The sequence below is a fragment of the Salvelinus sp. IW2-2015 genome, linkage group LG12 (genome assembly GCF_002910315.2).
Source record: "Salvelinus sp. IW2-2015 linkage group LG12, ASM291031v2, whole genome shotgun sequence".
Classification (NCBI taxonomy): Eukaryota; Metazoa; Chordata; class Actinopteri; order Salmoniformes; family Salmonidae; genus Salvelinus; species Salvelinus sp. IW2-2015.
In genome coordinates this window covers 4733189-4754567 of record NC_036852.1, presented here as the reverse complement: position 1 = coordinate 4754567, position 21379 = coordinate 4733189, and the positions used below count along the sequence as shown (strand labels likewise).

At 40.4% G+C, this 21379-nt stretch overlaps 1 protein-coding gene across 2 annotated transcripts in view; it reads left to right on the top strand.

Moving 5' to 3' along the window:
• The window catches only part of LOC111970909 (zinc finger protein 32), a 35496-nt gene extending 25157 nt beyond the window's left edge, over positions 1 to 10339 (top strand). Inside the window, exons 1-2 of one of the 2 annotated variants that reach the window (XM_023997662.2) lie at positions 3048 to 3316; positions 8269 to 10339. In XM_023997662.2, coding sequence (XP_023853430.1) covers positions 3124 to 3316; positions 8269 to 9185 — 1110 coding nt within the window. In that variant the 5' untranslated portion in view covers positions 3048 to 3123 and the 3' untranslated portion in view covers positions 9186 to 10339. Of the gene's footprint in view, positions 1 to 3047; positions 3317 to 8268 lie in introns of those variants that run through there. The other variant, XM_023997660.2, reaches the window with a different exon arrangement.
• Positions 10340 to 21379: the final 11040 nt, after the last annotated feature.

Genomic DNA, 21379 nt, shown 5'->3' with positions numbered 1-21379 from the left:
TGATCTCCTTCTCCGTGGCACATGAGTAAGACAAGCGTGTTAACCTTCGCAAGGCTGCCGCCCAGACGGCATCCCTAGCCGCATCTCAGAGCATGTGCAGACCAGCTGGCTGGAGTGTTTACGGACATATTCAATCTTCTCCCTAACACACAGTCTACTGTCCACACTTGCTTCAAGATGTCCACCATTGTTCTCCCCCAAGAAAACAAAGATAACTAACTAAATTACTATCGCCCCGTTGCACTGTAATTATGAAGTGCTTTGAGAGGATAGTTAAGGATTATATCACTCTACCTTACCTGACACCTAGACACTTCATTTGCTTACGCCCCAATAGATCCACAAGACGATTCCAATCGCCATCGCACTGCACACTGCCCTATCCCATCTGAACAAAAGGAATAACTATGTAAGAATGCTGTTCATTCAATTATCCGCCGCCATTGTTGCAACCCCTATTACTAGTCTGGTCAACCTCTCTTTCATATCGGTCTGAGATTCCTAAAGATTGGAAAGCTGCCGCGGTCATCCCTCTCAAAGGGGGAGACACTCTAGACCCAAACTGTTACAGACCTATATCCATCCTGCTCTGCCTTTCTAAAGCTTCAAAAGCCAAGTTAACAAACAGATCACTGACCATTCGAATCCCACCGGTACCTTCTCCACTGTGCAATCCGTTTCGGAGCTGGTCACAGGTGCACCCAGCCATGTCAAGGTACTAAATGATATCATAACCGGCATCGATAAAAGACCGTACTGTGCCAGCCGTCTTCATCGACCTGGCCAAGGCTTCGACTCTGTCAATCACCGTATTCTTATCGGCAGACTCAACAGCCTTGGTTTTCCATTACTGCCTCGCCTGGTTCACCAACTACTTCTCAGACAGAGTTCAGTGTGTCAAATTGGAAGGCCTGTTGTCCGAACCCTGGCAGTATCTATGGGGTACCACAGGGTTCATTCTGAGCCACTCTTTTCTCTGTATATATCAATGATGTCGCTCTTTCTGCGGTGTATCCTTAATACACCTCTACGCAACGACACCATTCTGTATACATCTGGCCCTTCTTTGGAACTGTGTTAACAAACCTCCAAACGAGCTTCAATGCCATACAACACTCCTTCCATGGCCTCCAACTGCTCTTAAAACAAGTAAAACTAAATGAATGCTTATCAAAAAATCGCTGCCCGACCCGCTCGCCCGACTAGCATCCTACTATGGACGGTTTCTGACTTAGAATATGTGGACAACTACAAAATACCTAGGTGTCTGGCTAGACTGTAAACTCTCCTTCCAGACTCATATTAAGCATCTCCAATCCATAATTAATCTAGAATGGCTTCCTATTTCGCAACAAAGCTACTTCACTCACGCGCCAACACCCTCATAAAACTGACTATCATCTCCCCTCCAGGACACCTACAGCACCCGATGTCACAGGAAGGCCAAAAAGATCATCAAGGACAATAACCACCCGAGCCACTGCCTGCTATCATTTAAAAGGCATGGTCAGTACAGGTGCTTCAAAGCTGGGACCAAGAGGAGCTGTTTTTCAGTCTKTCTCAAGGCKATTAAACTGTTAAATAGCCATCACTAGGCGGCTTCCACCCGGTTACATAACCCTACACCTTTAGAGGCTGCTTCCCCATATACYTAGACTTGAAATGGCCACTTTAATAATSGAACACTAGTCACTTTACTCATGTTTYAAGTTTACATACTGCTTTACTCATCTCATGTGTATATACTGTATTCTATTCTACTGTATTTTAGTCTATGCCACTCTGACATTGCACATCTTAATATTTATATATTCCTTAATTCCATTATTTTACTTTTAGGTTGTGTGTATTGTTAGATATTACTGCACGGTTGGAGCTAGAAACACAAGCATCACTACACCTGCAATAACATCTTCTCAACATGTGTGTGTGACAAATAACATTTGATTTGATTTAACTCGCATAAAAACTGTGGATGGAAATGTGGCTACTGTGTACGAGACATTCACACAGGAGGAATCTTACAATTGTCTGTCAAATGCTTAAGTGCCAAACGTGCATTGAATAGTCTTTAGAGAATACAAACTGAGAAGAAACTATTTAGGCTAAGTCGTGATTGCTTCAAAACAAAGCAAGGCTTAAGCAGACACATGGAGAGAATGTAGGGGAACATGACTGTGCCCTGTGTAGAGAAGGGCATCAGACAGACAAGTTACTATTGTTCATAGTTTTTAACTTGATTATATTAGTCTCCTTTTATAACTTGTCATGTGAACCCTGCCAGGCAATCACTGCACAATATCTGTCAAATAATTGGTCCAACGATAGTGATACAATTATCTTGATCTGATGAAATCCACGTTGATGCAAGCTGTTACCGAGTCTAGCTCAAATGGCACTTAAACTAGTCCTATTGAATCCAGTAGAAACATTAGATTCCAGTTCAGCCCATTAGACACCAGGCCATTCTCTACCTGAACAAACGGGCTTTTCACCTAGGGAATTGATACATTGTTTATCTACACATACATGTATGAGACCTACTTCGGTGTGTAGTTATCTGTGTTTTGCCCCCTATTTATTTTTTTAATTTTTTAAATATATGTATAAAAAATATAATTGATATTTGAAAAATAAATAAATAAATATATATATTATTTAAAATATAAAATAACTCCAGCCCCCATCTCCGCAGGTGGTCTTTTGCCTTTTGGTAGGCCGTAGTTGTTAAATAAGAATTTGTTCTTGACTTAACTGACTTGCCTAGTTAAGTAAAATAGTATTTTCATCCTTGTAAGTCATAAAACGTTTTATGGAAAAGTTATGAATGATTTCTTGAAGAGTGGGAATCCTGTTAAAAAAAAAAACTAAACAATTAGTTCCTGTTTTCTCTTTAGTTTCACAAAATATTGCTCTTATTTGAAAGAATCCGTGTGTGTTATAACTAGTAATAAATGTTGATAATTCAATTTTAGCTTTTATTGTTAATTTTACATTTTCACATATATAACTCTTACTTTGAGGATTAAAAAAACTTGCCCCGGAAGTTCTTCATTACTCTTGTAGGCTTCACGGGTGACGGAACGCAACGCGAGCTAGCCATTGGCACTATCTGAAAAAAAAATGTCTAAATTGGAGTTGTTGAGAGTGATTTTTAACCAACGATGTACAGGCGCTGCGGATGAGATATTCAGAGCCGTMGCAAAAACGATATCAGAGTACCAGGACAACGTTTATCTATCGAAAGAGGACAACCGACGTCTACAGGGGCTGCTTGACATCATCCTGAAACCTGAGATAAAGTTGTATAGAGCAGGTTTGTTACATTCTCAGTATTCAACATTAATTTTATAAACATTTGCATTGTTGAGGATTTAATTCAGTGCTGCAGGAAGCTAGCCTAAGTAACGTGGCTAGAAAACCTCTGTGCTGACAGCTAGCAAATTCGGCAGCCATGTTGACTTGCAGTTGAACATGATTAGGGGTTGTCACTAGTTACCACAGCCACAAAATCAATCGGCTCTATCGTAAACATTTATGAAAGCAAAAAGTAGCTTTTTGGTATTCATTTAAGMTTAGGAATAAGGTTAGCGTTAAAAACAGATTTTAAGAAGATAAATTGTAGAACAGGCGGTGTTTCTGACTTTGAAACAGAGACCGTGGAGCATGTATTGCAACAGTGTGGGCAGTATCAGAGGGAAAMAGGTAGCGATCTAGAATGAGGGAGAAGAGGATACAGGAAATTAGTTTGAGTATATTGAGTAGAACGTTCTTAGATARAGTGTCAAATATTTAATATTTTTTAAGGGCAATGGGGTTGGCAGGTAGGTTTTAGTTTCACCCTGTTACTGGCCCACACTCCAGGACAGTAGGTGGCGGTAATGCACCATAACGTTGGATGCCAAGATAAACCACACCAAATACGAAGTTTATGACTTTGGCTGTGGTATCTAGTGACGCAACTATGGCTGGGAGCATCTTCATTACGCCAATTCTGTTGCAAAACAGTTATTAAACAGAAGRGAATGAAAAGGGAGGGACCTACCTGAATTTGTCAAATAGAAACACTCGTTTGCTCTGTTTGTTTCCGTTTGGTTCTTAAAAACGGTGAACGGTTTCCGTAATGATAACGCCCCAGATATACTGTATGAGGAGATGCTTGTCTTCTCCCTAACAATTGGATTGGATGTCCACAGAGCAGAACGGCGGGCTGTCAAGCTCCTGCCTGTTCCTATTTTTGGATATATCTCGTTGTTTGAATACTTCTTGGAATATTTGACGAGGGGTGTTGAAGTCAACGGACTGTATTCAATGGAGAATGAGACGCTATGCTATTCTCATGAATATGCATTGAAGTCTTGAATTTCAACAGGGACAACTCCGATATAAAGTGTTTTTTCTCAAAGTTACCAGGATGTCAGTGCATCATATTTATATCAGTGGCACCATCATTTGGGAGGATGGGCTCCTAGTATGGAATCAATGGAAATGTATTAAGGTATGTGTTTGATATCATTCCATTTACTCCATTCCAGCCAATATTATTAGCGTTCCTCCTCTCACCAGCCTCCTGTGGTACACTTGTAATAACCTAAGTGTTACAAATGTATTGCCATTTTGATAAAATTAGATACTAGTATTAGATCAAAAACGTCTAATTTTATCAAAATGGCAATACATTTTTATCTTGACAAAAMTCCATACTCATTGCCCCCCATGCAAAAACTCCTCACTTGCGTAATAATTAATGACCTGCTTAATGTGGACAGATTTTGGGTGGAGTAAACCCTCTCGCTTCGCCTCTTCCCCTCTGCCATGACTCCACTAGCAGCCTGCCTCTGCAGCATTTCTAGCCCGAACAGCCGCTAGTAGTCGCTGTTTCTGTCTTTTGACGTTTCCACTATCGTTTGAACAGACATTGTACATTGGCTAGCACACTCATTTCCCTGCTACCAGTGAATACATTAAACATCCTCCAGTCAGGTTGCAAAAGATGCCGGTGTCTTCCTTACTAACTTAAATGTATAGAGGCAAAAAAACTCAAACGGGCAGAATATGCCTCTTTTCTTTATGAAACACTTTTCCAGTTAATGGCCAAATCAACTGAAATCAACACAYTTATTTGATTTAGGGCTGTCCCTGACAACAACAAAAATCTTGGTTGACCGAAAGTCTTCTGTTCTTTTCACAAATCTATTGCTCAAATTTTCAACATATATTTATTCTATATATAGAGACACTCCACGTGTTTTAATAAAATCAACTATATGCATTGAGCTTGTCTGATGCTTTAAGCTTACAAATTTCTGCCTCAAGAGGGCGACAGGTCTAGATAACCAGAAGGAAAAAAACTTTACCTGACCCAACTATTCTGCTCCAGCTCCTGCTGGCTTTCGCTGATTCTGCCATTACTCTCCTGAAGTTGCCGGGAATAAGCTACACGAGGAGTCGGCAACCTTTCTCATGTGGAATGGCAATTTATCTTACCATTTCTGCGGATCTGTGTGCCAGTTATGGTTTTCATATACACATCTTCATGAAACAGTTGAATTTAATTTATAATAACGTCTTCATATCTTAATCATTGTCATGTAGTTAATCAAAATTCTATCCAAATGAAAATTATACAAACCTAAAAAGTATCTTCTATTGCCATTGCCAACTATGTAAAAATAGCCTACATAAGGCCAACAAATAAAAAATATTGCAGCCGGCAGGTAGAAAATATCCTGATAAAAATAAATATCCTATAAATCACATTGGCTACATTTGGCCTGTCTGCAACAAACTTCAAACATTGTATTAACTTGGGTCCAGCTGGGGGCGTGCTACTTGCAACATTGTATAAAATACAGTGAGCTCGGGACAGACACAGCTGTAGGCTATTTGCGCAAGGGATAAGAAGCCGTGCTTGACTTGGGCAGGAGCTCACCAGAGCTGAGTACCGACACCCTCAACTTTTCATCCGCTTGAGCTCCTGTTCCTCTTATAGAATAGTAGCTCAAAAGTATTGTGGAGCTCCTGCACCTAAATATAAGCAGTACCATGACCCAAAATGAGTACCAGAACCTTTTTCAGTCCAAGTCAAGCACTAATAAGAAGCCTATTTTTATGACTTTTCCACTGGATCAGAGCATGATATTTTCCCCTTTCATGCCGAGTGGTTATCGAAAAAGAGAGAGCTGGAAAGATTTGATTGTAATTGTAATTCTCAATGGATGTAAAAAAAAATTTTTTTAAATTTAGAGACCTAGTTTGCTTGCTGTTTAAGGTGAAGAAAACATTACTTTGAGAAGCTCCACAGGTGGTGGTGCGTTAAGCCAGTCAGAAATACTATCAGATCCCCAAATGGGCACCTTTTCTATGCCTACATTTGCACGCAGGCCAGGTAGCCTATAGGACTACTTCTATGCGTGCACATCCTTACTCAACATTGACAGCAGCACTTCATACAAAACACAGTGACTCAATTGACAGAACTCTTGGCATTCTCTCAACCAGCTTCATGAGGTAGTCACCTGGAATGCATTTCAATTAACATGTTTGCCTTGTTAATTTGTGGAATGTCTTTCCTTAATGTGTTTGAGCCAATCAGTTGTGTCGTGACAAGGTAGGAGTGGTATACAGAAGATAGCCCCATTTGTTAAAAGACCAAGTCCATATTATGGCAAGAACAGCTCAAATAAGCAAAGAGAAACGACAGTCCATCATTACTTTGACATGAAAGTCAATCAATACGGAAAATGTAAAGTTTCTACAAGTGCAGTTGCAAAAACCATCAAGCTCTATGATGAAACTGGCTCTCATGAGGACCGCCACAGGAATGGAAGACCCAGACTTACCTCTGCTGCAAAGGATAAGTTCATTAGAGTTACCAGCCTCAGAAATTGCAGCCCAAATAAATGCTTCACAGAGTTCAAGTAACAGACATATCTCAGCATCAACTGTTCAGAGGAGACTGTGTGAATCAGGACTTCATGGTAGAATTGCTGCAAAGAAACCACTACTAAAGGACACCAATAATAAGAAGAGACTTGCTTGGGCCAAGAAACACGAGCAATGGACATTAGACCTGTGGAAATGTCCTTTGGTCTGGAGTGCAAATTGGAGATTTTGGGTTACAACTGCCGTGTCTTTGTGAGAGGTGAAGCTGGTTGAGAGAATGCCAAACGTGTGCAAAGCAGTCATCAAGGCAAAGGGTGGCTACTTTGAAGAGTCTAAAATATATTTTGATTGAACACTTTTGGTTACTACATGATTCCATGTYTTATTTCATAGTTTTGATGTCTTCACTATTGTTCTACAATGTAGAAAATAGTAAAAATAAAGAAAAACCCTTGAACGAGTAGGTGTTATAAAACTTTTGACCGGTAGTGTAAGTAGTGATATACACTAACAATCAAAAGCAAACAATTCACACAATTAAGTTATGAAGCAATGAATGTGCACAAATTGCCGGGAGAGAGCGCATTCTGGAGAGTGAAGTGCATTCTGGTCTGGGCGCATGTTTAATCTGACGTTTGCATTGGCCATGCAGCATTTATGATGATATGACCTCAGCAGAAGTCAGGGCATTCATACTTCTTGCGCTTCACAGAGCAGTGCAGAGATGCTGTCAAGGAAGTGAGTTTGTGTTTATACAGGATGTACCACCCCCACCTACTGTCAACCAATCATGTCAATGTGGAGCTATACAGAGCCCTCCGCATTGTTGCAAAATTTGGGAGGCGTATGGCGATGCGGTACAGWGCTCGATTTGGCCTCTGCATCACACCCTCCATATGGAGTCTCCGACCACATTTTCGAATCAAGCKTAAATTGGCTWTAGTCTAGGCTTCCACAATGGATTAGTTCACAGAGATGGGCGCAGATATATATTTGTTACTGCTCGACTAAAACAATCTCGGTCGACCAACAGCCTAACGACCCAAACAATTGACCAYTCGATTAATTGGGGTCAGCCCTAATTTGATTTGACATTGCACAGTTGCCTATCACTTCCATAGATGTTTTGCTAGTTGTGGCTTAAGTTAGRCAATGTTTGTAGTGGCTGTTTAAAGATTCATAGACTACTTTCAAGGTGAAGAACCAACTAGTATTATGTTGTAAAAGGCTGAACCTATCCTTAAACAGGGACCCCATTTTTTTATGTCAGAATTTGTTTACACTGTCAGTTAAGGATGAAGCACTGCCTGACATAAGACAATGCAAAGACCACCTATCTCATCAGCTTATAAATTCTAACTCATCTTTTCTCCTTCCCTTCAGATTTTGAGCAGTTCATTGTCTCTGAAGTGGAGTTTCCCCCTGAGCAGCAGCACTTTGAACAAGAGTGGAGCCCCGATCTGGGGCAAGATGACTGGAACCCCATACAGATTAAAGAGGAACAGGAGGAATTCAGGATCATCCAGGAGGAGGAAGACTCTGTATTCACCCTTGCCTGGGTGAAAAGTGACTATGATCAGTACTCAACTCAYTCCTCACAAACCCAAAGTGAAGAATACAAAGACAGAACAAAACCTAAGGAAGTGGATTCTTCAAAGCCAACCAGTGGCTCTCGGCCRCAGCCCAAATCGAGGAGGACACAGGCAGAAAAGGGAAAAAGATTTATCAGCTCCAAAGGTAGAAAATCAATGGATCTGAAATCACCAGTGCAAAMGAGGTGTCAGACAGAAGAWAAATCATTTTGCTGTAGTGATTGTGGTGAACGTTTCACTCAGATGGGAAAACTGAATTCTCATAGGATCATGATACACTCCGGAGGTAWTCAGTTTCGCTGTGATGAATGTGGCAAATGTTTTGCTCAGTGGGGATATCTGGATTCTCATATGAYGATTCACACAAGGGTGAATTGTGGCAAAGTATTCACTCAGTCTGACCGCTTCAAACCCTCCTTGACCACTTTGAAGGATCACACAGGAGAGAAATTTTATTGCTGTGGTGAATGTGGCAAARATTTTTCTAATGCTGGGTCCCTGAATTATCATAGGAGGTCGCACACAGAGGAGAAATCGCATCGCTGCCACGATTGTGGCAAATGTTTTTTTAAATTTAGGGATCTGAATATTCACAGGAGGATTCACACAGGGGAGAAACGTTTTCGCTGCCAGTTCTGTGGYAAATGTTATAATCAGCACACTTCTCTAAGTTATCACATGAAGAATCACACAGGAGACATCGTATAACTGTCATTATTATTGGGGCAAATATWTTCGTCATAAAGGTAATCTGACAGCGCATATGAGGATTCACACGAGGGAAYTCAGATAATTGTTGCTATAGTAGCAGATCTTTAAGCACTGGCAGTCACAAGTGCATATGAGGATAATCAGATGAGCAATAAACTATTTTGCTGTCAGGATTGTTGTAAATGTTTCACTCCTTCCAATCTGAKTCGTCTGGGGAGACGGAGGGGAGGAACCACATTAATACCATGACTGGCTAATCTTTCASAACTGCCTTTCATTTGACACTGCGTATGAGACATTCACACAGGGGAGGAATCTTCCACGTTTTCTGTCGACAATGCACTTCTGGCACTAAAGCATTTAATTGTCATCGGAGAACACACAGCGAAGAACAACKTTCAAAGCCTAAAAGGGTCACCTGAGGACATGCTTGAATGACCTTTACTCTGGTAGTCCTGAAGCCTGATTCTCTATTCAAATCAAATTTTATTGGTCACATACACATATTTAGCAGGTGTTATTGCGGGTGTAGCGAAATGCTTGTGTTCCTAGCTCCAACAGGGCAGTAGTATCTAACAGTTAAAAAAAGGCACCAATTTGGGAAAGTTGTAATGCTGGGGAGTTACCGCTGCTCTGATATCCAAAAGTACTTTCCGGCTGTATGTAATAACACAAAACGTTCTGGGCCAGTAATGTAAGAAATAACACACACACAAAAAAATACCGCAAAGTTACTTAGCTAGAAGCAAAGCTGCCATGTCTGTCGGCACCATCTATGCATAACTATTAAAGGCCATAATCAGGACATATTCTGCTTAACCTGTCATTTTCCATTCTGTATTGGCTGTAACTTTTCATTAAGTGTGAAGCTGTATTTTTCCACTGAGAACAGAACTTGTATTGTTAATTGCGTAGCCCGTCTCTTCCAGAAACCATTGTGTGTGTTTCATTGTTCAGTATCACCCATCGTCTATAATGATGCATGTATGTCTCATTCAGAATTAATATTCTTGCCACTCCGAAGAATAATTTGCGTTTGAGCCATTTGCCATTTTAGCAGTTGTATCTTGAAGAGGTTGCTGACTTTGTGCAGAGTGARCTCCCAGTAGGCCTCTACTGTTTGCAACATTAAATAGTTTTTCTGAACATGATGACTGCCATCTGACTTGTCTCTTTTCACACTGAAAATCTTCATTGGAGCCTTTAAGGCCATGATACACTTGGAATTTGTGGAGGTAATGTTGCCACTGTATCATGGGCTTAAGAGTACACATGGAGAGAAACATGACTGTGTCCTGTGTGGGGGAAGGGCATCACAGAAGATTGAGGCACATTTTGTAACTTCCACCTGTTAGTGGAGACATGCCACAGTTCTTAATTTAAGAAGTATCTAATCGGATTACAATATTTTTGTAATCGGATTAGTTTTGAATGTGTTCAAGTCTGTCCAGTGTTTTGGCGGGGAGTCGGTAGAGAATGGCGTTGCAGTAGTCCAGGCCAGATAAAACAAATCCAGGCCAGATAAAACAAAGGTGTGAATGAGGGTTTCAGCAGTGGGGTCAGTAAGAGAGGGTCTCAGTCGTGAAATGTTTGAGGTGGAAGAAGGCTGACTTGGTGATCTACTTCCCAAAAGATTCAATCAATATCATGAACAAACAGCATTAGGTCAAAATGAATGAGAAATACTCTTGGACATAAAGAAGGCAATATTATCTGGAAAGTATGCATTTTGAACCTATCAATAACATCATTCTGATTCTCTCATCACCCTGAGAGARATTCCAAAACAAACTGGAATCCCTGTTTTTAATAACGTGAAAACAGACTTTGAACCAGAGCTGTYAGTTTCCTACAATACTCTGTACTGTTTAATAATTACATAATTCAAATCAAACTTGATTCACTTAGGAGCCGATTCACTCAGGAAATGTACGCCATTCCTAGGCATGCCTTTTACTAAGCCCTTCTCATTAGTTGGTATTCAGACTAACCTTATGTAGTTGCGCAACGAGATTTGTGGCTCCCTTGCGCGCACTGAATACATTTTGTTCAACCCCAGAAAACACACCCACTGAGTGGCAGACTGAATCGATCAGGTAATTTGTTCKATTATTTTTTTCTGTTCATGTYTSTAAAGCAATCCCMTTAAATACTGTGTACCTTTAATTTGAATTTGATCGGCACAAGACTAATCTAGCCTACGGAGAATGSGTTCAYAATATGGAGATCAATGAAAGAWAGCCATCAAAACATGAATATTTGMCTCTGTTTCAGAACCCACGGGTAGATTTAAAAACCCTCTATTACACATTTATCGTAAGGTAAGTATTCATGAATCCTATGTTACTTCCAGGAAAAATAGGGTTGGAGAGCTTTTATGCATAAAAGAAAACTAAGGAGTGTACATTATTAGAATGATATAAATTAACCTTGATTGCTCGCACTGATCATGGAACTATGTGACAATAAGGTCCAAGTCTTGCGCTGCATGTCAAGTTCAAACTATAATGATTTGGTCTGCGCTCCATTATTGTTTTATAAGCTTAGATGTCCCGATTTACACTACAATTTGTATGAGGCCTTCATTAAATAATATCCACTATTACTAGCTACCCTCCGTAACAACCACAAGAACGTGACAGCGTTTACAGAGGAAACAAATMAAGGTATTCTAAACCAAARAATGMAATGGAATTATACGAAATGCAGGGTACCAACTGAAGGGAACTAACACMAAACGTGTTAAATAAGAGTGGTTAATACTGACGGTCACTACCTATATAGCGGCGAATAACATTTGACATAAAACAAATGTAGGAAACAGGAAATGTCGTAGCATCTAATTAAAGCATCATAGAGAGCACATTTGGCGCGACTGTCAACTGTGCTCGGCTTTGCCTTGTCATCCCATTTGGCTTGCGTCTCCAAGTTTAGTCCCGAAAGTTACAAGAGCATACAATTACAATACTTTATAAAGGCACAGCGTTCCATACTTCACAGTAGGAAAGYCGCAGAAATACCATTCATGTTGATTTTCTTCTGAGTTTGCTTCACATTTGTCTTCAACAATCATAAAGGTAAATGCTCTTATCAGTTTATAAATTACAGTYCATGGAGAATGGTGTCATAACTATGAGGGGAAATTAACTATATGTTTTTCCACTTGAAACCGACAGATTGCACAACCTTATTCTTGGGATTCTCACAGTAAAGTTGTGAGGGAGGGAATGAAGTCAAGCTCAGAATATGGGTTATCTGTAAACATCTCCACCCCAAACACCCGTTTCCCCATGCTTCAGTTCAAGGTCAGACTTCCACTGGCGTTTCCCCATGCTTCAGTTCAAGGTCAGACTTCCCCTGGCGTTTCCCCATGCTTCAGTTCAAGGTCAGACTTCCACTGGCGTTTCCCCATGCTTCCGTTCAAGGTCAGAATAGCATAGAGAGAGCAGTGCAAAAAAAGGGAATTAAGTTCCATTTACATGTGCAACTCGGTCTGAATTACCCCAGTAGAACGTTTTACAAAAGTAAATCTATCACATCTAGAGCATGTATTATCCAGAGTTTACATTACTTTTTTTTTCTTCAGTTGTCCAATCCCTGCCTTTTAATTTCCATCTTCTGATGCAGGTCAGTGTTTTTTTRCCGTTATGAATCTTGATCTGAAAATGTGGTCGGAGGCGCGGTATGGATGGTGTGAAGCAAACGCAGAGGCCAAATTGAGCTCTGTACCACATCTCCGTGCCCCTCTCAAATGTATAATGTGGAGGGCTTGATTGGGTGACGGTAGGTGGGGGCGGGAGGTCSTGTATGAACACAAACTCACTTCCTTCACAACACCTCAGCCCTGCTCCACGAAGCGCAATGAGTATGAATGCCCTGACTTCTACAGTCATTCATGCCCATTTCCCCTCTCCTCGACGCCTCTCTTGGATTACCTATGACTATTTTGTAAAATCTAATTGAGAAAAGACCAATGTTTTGCGAAAYTTGTTTGTGTGTGACGTCATTACGCAAAGRCGTTTTTATCGACCAGACAGTTCAATGAAAACGCAGCGTAGCAGGCAATTGTCGCGTTTACTTTCAATGCAAACTTGCTAAATGTCGACAAGAAAAATCATAATGGAAATTGCTAGTGTTGAATGTGGCGACCATACGGGGTTCTATTCTATACGAACATTTTATCTCCGGTGTGATCRGCAGCTGTCTCTGTAGCCGTTTTCTCAACTGCCCCGAAAATCTCGACAGCAGTTGCCATTAAACGCCCATTTAAAAYSACACGCAGCAACTGTAGTTGAGACATTTCCAGTCGACTGAGAGTTGGGTAATCAGCGACTATGGCTACTTCGAGGAAATAATMGTGGTCACAAACAAAAAACCCGCTCCAAAGGTTATTTCAGAGATGGATGAGGAAGCGAGCGATCCCWCTCCCTCCTTTTTTCTGGTCCATATACTGTCTGTGATCTAAGCAGACCAGACACAGCTGCCATAGCATTGGTGCCTATGGGAGAGACACCCCTTAAAAGACACCCCTTAAAAAAATGTGGRAAACCTACTGAGTAAGACTTATTTTCGGATATAATGGTGTTCGCGCTAACTTAATGTGCATGCCGCCACTAACTGTAGTGAACTGGAGAAATGTTTTAATCCATTGCTCAAAGGACAAATAAAAAGCATACAAAATAGATAAATAAAAACATCCCACTCCTTCAGTCATTGTCCAATCCAAATCACACCCTACACGGGATCAGGGGCCTGGGAGGGTGAATCATGTTCAGTCAGTATTCCCAGCAATGTTTCAGCTGTAATTCCTGAATATCCKAAAACCTTGCAGATACAATTATGTCCGACTTCTTGCTCGTTTGGGAAATACAATGAATCACTTGCGCAATAAATCAATGTATCTGTATCCTTCAACTGARGAACGAGATTGTGCATCTCAACTGGCTGATGGGGTTCCGCTTCCTCAGCTCCACTCGCTCCTTCAACATTTTCCTGCGCCTCTGTGTGGGAAACTTGCTGTGCAGCCCGGATCCGTGCTACTTCAAACTCCTTCACCCTAGCAGGGCGCTCCGGGAATTCGGCAACGTGATTTCCACCACGATTGCAACACCATACATCACCTTCTTCACTTCATATTGCTTCCGTCGGCTCACACTTGATACATTACCATCACATTACCATCACTTTTGCAATTAAGACACTGCAAAGGTTTATTCACAAACGCTCTCGCTGCATATCTTATAGGTAGGCAGATACTCTACTTCAAACATCAGTAACACTAATTGACTTTCCTCCTCTTTTCCATCTGCTACCAGTGGTGGAAAAGGTACCCAATTGTCATACTTAAGTAAAAGTAAATATACTTTCATAGCAAATGACTCAAATAATAGTGAAAGTCTAAAAGTATTTCGTTTTAAATATACTTAAGTATCAAAAGTAAATGTAATTGTTAAAATATACTTAAGTAGAAAAAGTTAAAGTATAAATAATTTCAAATTCATTATATTAAGAAAACTAGACAGCACTATTTTCTTGTTTTTGTCATTTATGGATAGCCAGGGGCACACTCCAACACTCAGACATAATTTACAAATGAAACGTGTGTTTAGTGAGTCTGCCAGATCAGAGGCAGTGGGGATGACCAGGGATGTTCTCTTAAGTGTGTGAATGGAATATTTRCATCTCTTCCTAAGCATTCAAAATGTAATGAGTACTTTTGGTTGTCAGGGAAAATGTATGGAGTAAAAAGTACATTATTCTATTTAGGGAATATAGTGAAGTAAAAGTTGTCATAAATATAAATAGTAAAGTATAAATACTCTCCAAAACGACTTAAGTAATACTTTAAAGTATGTTTACACCACTGTCTACTACACGGTTTGGACGACCTGCTCCAATCACTCCTGGAATCTGCTTCTTCAGATAACTAGTCACAATGTCCAATGAGACTCCAGATAACAGCTTTTATCGGTGCTTTGCTCCGAAAATCAATGCCTTCCTTCTCCTACTCTTTCGAGAAACAGGAAATTGAAACATAACCACTCCTGGTCACTCTGACTAACTCTACCTTTCCTAATGCCTCCTTAACTTAAGGATCGAACCCTTTTTTGTTGTTGAATTTTCACCTAAAATGACATACCCAAATCTAACTGCCTGTAGCTCAGGCCCTGAAGCAAGGATATGCATATTCTTGATACCGTTTGAAAGGAAACACTTTGAAGTTTGTGGAATGTGAAAGGCATGTAGGAGATTATAACACATTAGATCTGATAAAAGATAATACAAAGAAGAAAAAAAGTTTTGTATTTTTTTTGTACCATATTTGAAATGCAAGAGAAAGGACAATGAATTATTATAGCCCAGGCACAATTTAGACTTTGTCCACTAGATGGCAGCACTGTATATGCAACGCTTTGGAGTGATTCAGTGGATTCAAATGGATCTCCCAGAAATAGATCATTGTTGATACAACACAAAAAACTGATGTAGAAGCCTACACGAGAAATAACTTGCAATATTGTTAGTACACTGGGGCACCCAGGGGCAGACTTTGTTTGAGCCCCCGCCCCTCCTATATACTATAATGGGTTTTATAGTAAGACGTAATTTAACTATAAAAATGTATTACCTTTTAATGTGCCGTGAACACAAACTGTCATGATGTTTTCATCTGATTTTCAAGCAAATCACTTCAAAAAGTAGGTTACCTTCACATGTTCATGCAAAATAATTACAGCATCCGCCAACTTTCCTTCAATTTGCATATGGCTGAAACTATATCACTGGAGAAAGCATCCGAGCGAGTGAAACAGCGCCCCTCTATCTTACTATATGTAACTCATGTATCTGATGCTGTCTGGCCAAAAAGAGTATGACATGCCATACTTTTTGACCAGACAGCATCAGATACATTGGCTACACACACTGATGACGATGGCAGAATTATCAGCAGCACCTGTCTTTTTACAAAAGGTAAATTAGTTATTTTTCAAAATTCATTGCATGTTAAAATTTTAAATCAAATTTAGTTCAACTTAAAAAATAATAAACAATTCAAAAATAAATAAACAATCGATCAACAATTACCAAAAAACAAATGCATTCGTTCAAATAACATGTAACAATCAGTCTGTCAGTCAGTCATGGTTGGTCTGGTGGAGTGGTTGGCGGTGTGTTTGTGTCTTTGTGTGGGGGGAGGGGTGGGGTCTGAGCTGGCAGTTGCTGGATGAAGGTGGTAGTTGTAGGACAGTGCAGTGTCCAGGGTTTGTGCTAGCGTTGGGGCTGGAACCGGGAAACTTGGGTTGGTGTTGAGGCCTGGTTGGAGATCGTGCTGTTACCAGGAATGAAAAACCATGGGTTGGTGCTGGGTCTGGGACTATGGGCATGGGAGAGAACAGGAACCATGAACCGGGAACTTGGGCTGGTGAACCGGGAACCGGGAACACCATGGACCGGAAACATTTCTGCTAATTTCTTAAAAATGAAAAACTGAAATATCYCATTTACTTAYGTATTCATACCCTTTACTCAGTACTTTGTTGAGGCACGTTTGGCAGCGATTACAGTCTCGAGTCTTCTTGGGTATGATACTACAAGCTTGGCACACCTGTATTTGGGGAGTTTCTCCCATTCTTCTCTGCAAATCTTCTCAAGCTCTGTCAGGTTGGATGGGGAGRGTTGCTGCACAGCTATTTTCAGGTATCTCCAGAGATGTTTGATCGGGTTCAAGTCCGGGCTCTTAGTGTTTTCGCTATTGTGTGTCGATTCTGTATTGTGTGTAGATTGCTGAGGAAATTGTTTTATTTAATCAATTTTAGAATAAGGCTGTAACGTAACAAAATGTGGAAAAAGTCAAGGCACTGGTGGGGGGGTCCCAGGAATAGGGCACAGTGTAGTCGATGGTGCTGAGTCTGAGGGTTTGGAGGATGGGGTTGGCAAAGTACCGTTCGAAGTAGCTGGCTTCCCTGTCTGTCTTGTGGATGTTGGTGACTGTTATGGGATTTTTATGAATAATGACTAAATTATGTATACATTTGACTTAGTAGTATTCTGTTTAGTTATAATTCTATGTTACTGTATGGATGTATGAATCTTATTATAATCATAATGCTGAATATAATGTGTGTAATTTTAATCAAGAATTAAAACAAGGACTGTCTGTTCCTTGTTAGAAACGAATGGAGTTATCATCAGACAGGCTGGAATGATGTGTTCCTTACAGGACATTCTGTCTCTACCCAGGGAGGGGAGAGACCTTGGGCTGGTCGTAGATTGTTTAACAGGTGGCAGACAATGTGAGAAGGCTTGTAAACTGTACTGCCATTGTATCCGAGAGGAGGAAGGACATTTTAAAACCTATGACGTCATTTTTATTATATAACCTGATGTAAATTGTACTATGGTCAGTACTCTCGAGAATAAACGCTATTGATTGATTGATTATGAGACAGGTTTCCGTCCATTTTATGCAAATACTGTAAGTATCTTACAAATTCTTATGAATGGGCAGAGTGTTTTATTTGAATTGGTTGCCAACATAAAGGAATTAAATTCCTTTAACAGTGACCAAGTTGGATAGTCCCTGTTCCCTAATGATGTTAAGGATAGCTCTGGCACCCCAATGGTGGAACAAACTCCCTCACGACGCCAGGTCAGCGGAGTCAATCACCACCTTCCGGAGACACCTGAAACCCCACCTCTTTAAGGAATACCTAGGATAGGATAAAGTAATCCTTCTAACCCCCCCCCCCCTTAAAAGAGTTAGATGCACTATTGTAAAGTGGTTGTTCCACTGGATATCATAAGGTGAATGCACCAATTTGTAAGTCGCTCTGGATAAGAGCGTCTGCTAAATGACTTAAATGTAAATGTAAATGTAAGGATGTCTGGGACCCCCTTCCCCCCGTTCTCACCTGCTTTGTACAGGGTGCTGCGCTTGAGTCGCTCCATCTGGCTCCCCCAGACAAAGGTGAACATCATGCGTTCTATCTTCTTGCTGTTTTCTCTGTCTGGGGGAAACACCCTGAATGGGGAGATCGATTACCTGTCCTAAGACAGGTATAGTTCACTCGTAACCCTGGTGATGAGGGCGCAAGTGGCTGCACAGTAGTCGTCCACCATTTTTGTTGCTGTGGCGATGGAGCGACTATCTGTGTCGACGATGGTGATGTCATCCATGTATGCCGCCACTTTAAGACTCCCCCCATGGGTCCCTGGCATCTGGTAGACAGGGATTCCTATTGTTGACCTGATCTTCTGGAGGAAAGGCTTTAGGTAGATAACGTACAGCAGTGGGGCTAAGGGGCAGCCTTGGTGTACTCCGGATCTGATGGGGAATGGGTCTATGAGGGTGTTGTTGTTTTTTTGGAAGGGACAACATTTCTTTGGAACCATCAGGTGACAGCCTAAAAACAAAGATGTCTCAGGAACATGCTGGGAACTAAACAAAAACCTTCAGGGGACCATGACAGAACATCCTATGTTTTAAACGTCATCAGACACAGGAATGTTTTCGCAAAGTTCCCATGAAAACATGTCTAGAATATTAATATCTTATATTCTGAGCACATGGCAACCATGTTCTGTGTATGTTTTGTGTGACGTTGGTGGAATATTCTCCTAACCCTCAGAAAACTGGATACATGAATGTTCTTGCAACGTTCCCAGGAAACGTGTCTAGAACATTATCTTATATTCTGAGAAGATGGCAACCATGTTCTGTGTGATGTTGATGGAATACTCTCCTAAACCTCAGAAAACTGGACACTGGAATATTCTTGCAACATTCCAATGAAACGTGTCAAGAACATTACTATTGAATATTCTGAGAACATGGTAACCACGTTCTGGGTAAGGTCTGTTTGAATGGTCTCTTAGAAACAGTCCTTGCACATCACTGGATCATTCCTATGAAAACGTTAGGTAATGATCTAATGAGAATCTTAAGGAAATGTAGTCTAAAGTTGTGGGAACGTTTGTTGTTAGCTGGGTATTTCCTTGAGATTCAATTGGCACATGCATTTGTGCTGAGTTGCCATCTTCGAGCACCAGCATTGAGCAAACAGTTGGTYGTTGTATTTGATTAACGTTTATTGAAAAAGTATGGATTTCAGGAAACAAAGAACTACAGAGGACAAATATAGGTACAAGGCAAGCGTTTCATAATTTAKATTTTTTAAAGTATTGACCGTAGGCCAATCAATGTAGTCGGAGCTGAATTCCACAAAGCCTGGTCTCTGCTCAACTCCGTTGTTGGAGTTCATCAGAAACGTAATTCACCATGGAGTTGAGTTTAGTCATCTATATAATGCGCTTCCCAATTTAGTTAGTGTCTGAGCTTGACGTGAATTTATTAATATGATAGTAAATTGTGGACTTTCAAAATGTCATTTTTTTTTTTTTTTAGGTATTTACTGATATTGACACTATGAGGGTGCTCAACCTTTTTGTGTGTGCGTGTGTGCGCACGCACGCGTCTCATCTCCCCCTTCTCCTTTCAGTAACACTGCAACGAACTGGGCGCCAGCCTGGCCTCCGCCAGCTCCTCTTCTGAGGATTGTTACCTGCAACAGATAACAAGAACAGCCAGCGGAGCCACTGCCTGGATCGCTGGATTCAACCTCCAGGTGAGAGATAGGGTCCCCTGACAACGTGACGTGAGCAGAATGTTTTTGGTCCCAGAGTTTTTCACTCGTGTCACATGGTCAGGAAAAACTCTTGGGTCTAAGCAAAAATAGTTCTGATACTTTACTCAGCAGCTAGGCATGATATCAGATCTGTTAGTGGTAAGGGACAGCAGTGCAGCTGTAAGTAGCCTAGTGGTTAAGAATGGACAGTTAAGAGCGTTTGGCCAGTAACGGCAACTGAAAGGTTGCTGGTTCGAAACCCCGAGCTAAATAAGTGAAAAAAACTGCCATTGTGCATTTGAGCAAGGACCTTAACCCCAATTTCTCCTGTAAATCATCTGTAATTTTTTTTACTACAACAGCTGGTACAGTCAGAGCACTGCAACCAGCAACTACTTTATTTATTTTACCTTTACTTGTGTTACCATGAAAATGAATGGTAGGTAGCCCTGGTCTCAGAACTGTATGACGGATTAAAATATGGCAGATAAAACTACTAAAATGGCACATTTTGTTTTTTCCTTTTGTAGTGGGCCAGGGCTTGAGGAACCTCACACGTGGCACACAATACCCATTAATTTGTGCATGTTTGACCATAAAATGCTTCACAATGTTGACTATCTTGTTAGCAACACACAATTCAGTACATGAAGATTTCTCACTGCTTTGAACATTTGCATTATTTTACTGCAAACTGTAAGTTACTTTAAATAAGTGTTCGCCAACGGGTTAAATGTGTTGTAATTTCTATAAAAATGTATTTCTATGTACTTAAACTGGTATTATTGTTTTCAAGTAAAACACTTTTTTTAAAAAAGTATATACAGTATATATATATATATATATATATGACATTGTATGGGCTAGTACTTTCAGGAAGATAACAGTATTGTCTACGATCATCTATGGCCTTTGAAAGGGATAATATGACAACAAAAAAACATTGGATATGGTGCTTTTGGTTGACAGCATAAAATGGGATGAGAAAAGATTTAAGATGAGAATCCACCATTTATTTATTGAGCCTCAATTTACCTGTTTACTGAGACATGTCTCAGGCTCGGCTAAGGCTCTGTTAAATACAGTAAAGGGTGTAGACTAGATATAGGGGTGTGTTTAGATGAGAAATTTTGCATGGAATGTTTTTACAGCCTTATTTGGATAAGAGGGTTTCCAGTAAGTGATGGTGTAAAAAAGACTGACCATATTCTATATCTATGGTAAAAACAATAAGCATATGTACTAGAAATTAACAATATTAATAATGTTTTTCTTAAGATCTTGAGACTAATACAACCTCATGTCTGAGGTTAAGATTATTCCAGTGCTAAATCCTTTGTTCAAGTTGATAACCAGTAACCATAATAAAACCATTATTTACTAAATTATTAAACAATGATTCTGCAAACCATAGGAATAATTCCTACTGTCAGATAATACACCAAATTCAATTAGTGCTCAAAGATTTGACTCTGAGTAACGCGCCTCCTAGTCTCCACGCGGTAGGTGGCGCTTTCTAACTTTTTGTCTATCTAAAATCTGACCGGATGTGCTCCCAAGAAAGAA